This window comes from Wickerhamomyces ciferrii, contig 00052, assembly GCF_000313485.1.
Source record: "Wickerhamomyces ciferrii WGS project CAIF00000000 data, strain NRRL Y-1031 F-60-10, contig 00052, whole genome shotgun sequence".
NCBI classification, from domain to species: domain Eukaryota; kingdom Fungi; phylum Ascomycota; class Saccharomycetes; order Phaffomycetales; family Wickerhamomycetaceae; genus Hansenula; species Hansenula ciferrii.
The window spans coordinates 58,982-63,000 of record NW_011887688.1 but is presented as its reverse complement, the minus strand read 5'-3'; the positions used below and the strand labels follow the sequence as shown (position 1 = coordinate 63,000).

At 32.9% G+C, this 4,019-nt stretch overlaps 1 protein-coding gene across 1 annotated transcript; it reads right to left on the bottom strand.

Moving 5' to 3' along the window:
* Nucleotides 1–2,780: 2,780 nt before the first annotated feature.
* Nucleotides 2,781–3,719, bottom strand: BN7_2350 (Zn(II)2Cys6 transcription factor domain-containing protein; the record flags this gene model as incomplete). Its single annotated transcript, XM_011277057.1, has 1 exon — nucleotides 2,781–3,719. The coding sequence occupies one exon, from the start codon at nucleotides 3,717–3,719 to the stop codon at nucleotides 2,781–2,783; it is 939 nt and encodes a 312-aa protein (XP_011275359.1).
* Between the last annotated feature and the right edge of the window lie 300 nt (nucleotides 3,720–4,019).

Here is a 4,019-nt window from a genome sequence, read left to right as displayed (position 1 = left end):
ATATATTGAGTGTTTTGAGAACTGATCACACATTACCAAAGTCTCGGGCATCAGATTGTAAATGTCTGTCTCACTTTAAAAATTTCCTCAGTTTTGTTAAAATATTCTCGTATACCATGTGACTCAACATCTTAACCGTTGGTTAGGATCTATCAGTTATCGAATTCATTAGCTTATAAGTTATAAGTTATATCTCAAAAACAGGTGGAGTAATAAAAACTCAATTGTTATGCTGTTGTGTCTCGAAAAAGAACGAGATCCAGCCAGATATGTTACCTAAATGTGCAGTTTAAGCATCAAATGATGCATATATATCATAGACACGCTAGAAATCCATTGAAAACTCGAAGAAGCTTACAATATAAATAATAAACAGACGTGGAATTGTACATGAAATGTACTTCTATTCCTGAAAATATAGGGCCGCTTAACTATGATCTTTGTTTACCAGTGGTAGACTGGTCAGTGGTCTGTGGTCAGTGGTCACTGTAGTAAAACAATCTCTGGTTCACCCATATGCTTACTGTTTTTCAATGTAAGATAAACAGAAACTTTACGATAACTTGGAGAGATATATGTTAGTAGTTACTAATGAGCATGGGTGTTAGATGTTAGATGTTAGTATAAAGTTGAATACCTTAGTTCAGCTACAAAGTTGCATAATTGATAGGCTTTTGAGAACACAATTACGTCTCAACTTCTGAGCCCAATCACACTTATATAGTATATGTCAAAGTGTAGATATGGTAACGTCGCTAAGGTCTAAGACTACTGGTATAGGTGATTGGTGGTGAAGCATATATATGATGAGACTGTAGTGTAGTAATAATATATAAGTGTAAACCTTAGTATAACAATATAACAATGATAATAAGCATAGTAAGATATATAACTTAGAGTGTAAGTGATGGAGCAGACCTAGGATATTATATATGGACGGAGCCAGCCCTACGGCATATGCACCATGGAGATATCAACCAATGAGATGTCACGTAGAGAACATAACCATGAGGTAGTGATAATAGTGATATCAACTGTCTATGATGTACATACGTTACAATCTACAACTTGTATCGAGTCCTTAGGAGCTCATAATATGGTACAGTAAATCTTTGAAAATTTTAGTCGACCATTAGCTTCTGGAACCAATCTGCCTTAGATTAAAATTTGCTTCAGTAGGACAGTAAGACTTGCTTATCAAAATCTCTTCCTAATTTGATATCACAAATTAACAGTGTAACATATAAAGAGAATAAACATGATCGAGATTCAAGATAAAGTTCATCCAGTAATGCAGACATTCAAAACTAAACCGTTACATGAACATCAAGCCATCGTTCTTAACTTCTATGTGCTTGTGTGCTAGCATTGTTTGAATAGCTCTAAACTTGTTGAATGAATAGAAGTTGTGAAAGAAGTTGGAACTTTCGAAGGTGGTACGTTTCTATGCTGTCGATCCTTCAACTCAAGCACCTTTTCGTTGTCTCGAACATGGGTTATAACTTACACGTTATATGTTACAGGAGCCAATCCGATTCGAGAAACTCTGTTGTTCAATATTTAAAATTTTGACATTGGAAAAGAAGAGTAGTAATACCTTTGTTTTCCAGGATACTGATCTATAGTATTTACTTGAGCTTCGTATCAGATAAATAATCATCCTGTGATACACTACACTTATCAACCGTGGCTGAAGTAACTTGGGGCAATATTTAGTATGAGTTGTTGTCGGCCTTTAATGCCAGTGAATTTTATATCTTCATGCAACTTCCATAAAGAGAAATCCCACATCTAAAATGGGGCTACTTGAATATGAAACAATTGGCTGGGAAAAATCAGCAGGAAAACCGTTATTTCGTTTAATTCAATACTGTTATGCTTTCAATTATTTGTTTTGTACAGTCTTATACTGCACTACTGTTCAATCTTACTTATCTATACGTGCTATTCATTTCATCTTCAAATAATTTCAAAAGAGTTTCCCAAGTATACGTATATCCAATTTTGTATCTGTTGACAGTCTGTATTGAGGCTTAAAATACCGAAAGTTACACCTCGCTTAAACATTTTAAGAAAACCTGGCAAGTATAAAAGCGCATCACGTATTTCAAAATTAGCTCAAACTCTACTGTGTACACCGAATACCGATTCGACTTTAGCCTTAGGCATATTGGATCAAGTAATTTAGCGTGCTTGAACTCTGCTAATCCAGGCTTCAAAAAGGTTCGAGTTTCAAATGCCATGTATATTAAAATTGGCCTGTGACCTGTGACTTATAACTTACCACTATTTAGGGTTGATATTCTTCACTGTGAGCAAATTAACCAAGGTATAAAGCACTGATTTAATCTTACAAAATAAACGAACATTACAAGTGAAGTACCATAAGACCTGGGAAATCTGAGGTTCAATAAAACACGAAAAGTGTTATTATGTGGATTGAATGGTGAACCACAAAATCTATAGAATCAAAAAAATAATAAACCGATTAGGCCCATATGCAATATATCCACAATTTATTCTTAACATGGTAAAAATTTGTAAATAACGCGTAAACTTTAAATGTTTTAAACCTCAAAAATCTGATAAAGTTAATATTTAGCATTCTATACTTTATAGATTTTACACGCAATCGTTATACATACTCGATATTTTGGAAAGCTTTCAATGTGTACCATATCTAACTGGAAAAGATTACATGGAGTCGTATATCAAAAAATTTATCATTATCATTAAATTAATATATAAAAATAAGCTCAATACGAGTTCACTTTTGAATGTCATACTGTAATTATAGCTTGTGTAGTTGTAGTATTTGTTGATTTTCTATTATTCTTTTTGATAACATCAACATAACCTGCACAACATTTCTTAGATTTTTCACAATTTAAACATGATGGTTTACGTTCATCACATTTAATTCTTCTTTTACGACATGTTAAGCATCCTGTTCTGGTTCTCTTACGGATCTTTTTAGGTTGAATTTGAGAAAGGTGATGGATAGTATGGGCTGGTGATGAATAACTTGTTGGAACATGATTATGATGGTTATGAGAAATTGTTAAATCTTGTTGTAAAGGAACGTGATGATGATGAATAATAGGCTGAGATGGGTTGAAATTAGGATGATGATTATGATGATGTAAAACAGTTGGTTGTTGCATCTGTACAGCTCTTGGTTGTTGTAAGACGCGTTGTTGTTGTTCTTGAAATTGTTGAAATTGTTGATGTTGAGGTATTGGATGATATGCAGGTGGTGAAGATGTTGCACTAGCTGGTGATACAAGTTCATGAATTGAAGGTAATCTAACACTATTGGACCCACTTGACATTGTTGAATCCGATGAGCCAGATCTGATTATTTTAGGGTTATAGTTTGGTGTATCTAAAGGTGATGATAATGGTTGATGATAATTCCCTGGGGTATATGTATTTCCTGTAGCTTGTAAAGTATATTGAGGAATAATTTGAGAAGATGTAGTCATATATTGTACTTGAGGTGCTGACTGGTATGAATAATTTGAATGAAATTCATAATGATTTTGTGGATGTGGGATTGAAGTTGGTGGAACTGGTTTATAAACAGCTGGTTTATATTCAAAATAGTTATTAGATTGATTAGCTGAATTAGCAACATTAGTTGAATGAACACTTTCATTTTTAGCACCAAATGATTGTAAACTGGGTAGCTGATTTATACCTGGTAATGTAGTTCTCATATTAAATTAAAACTTTTATTTTGTAATTTTGATTATGATATAATGATATGATGTATTTGAAGCAATAGAGTATTTGAAGCTTGAATGGATTGCAATGATAGTTTAAAGAATTATAAACTTAATCTTAATTCTTTGATTATGGGACGTTAGATCCTTTATATATTATATATTGAAAATTAAAGAGATGTCAAAGTTCAAGCTGGTAACCTTCATATTCATCTTAAGAAAGAAAGGTTTGATGTTCTAAAATCAATTCAAAAAATCAACTCAAAGTGTAGCAGATGATGCATGCAATCTGTA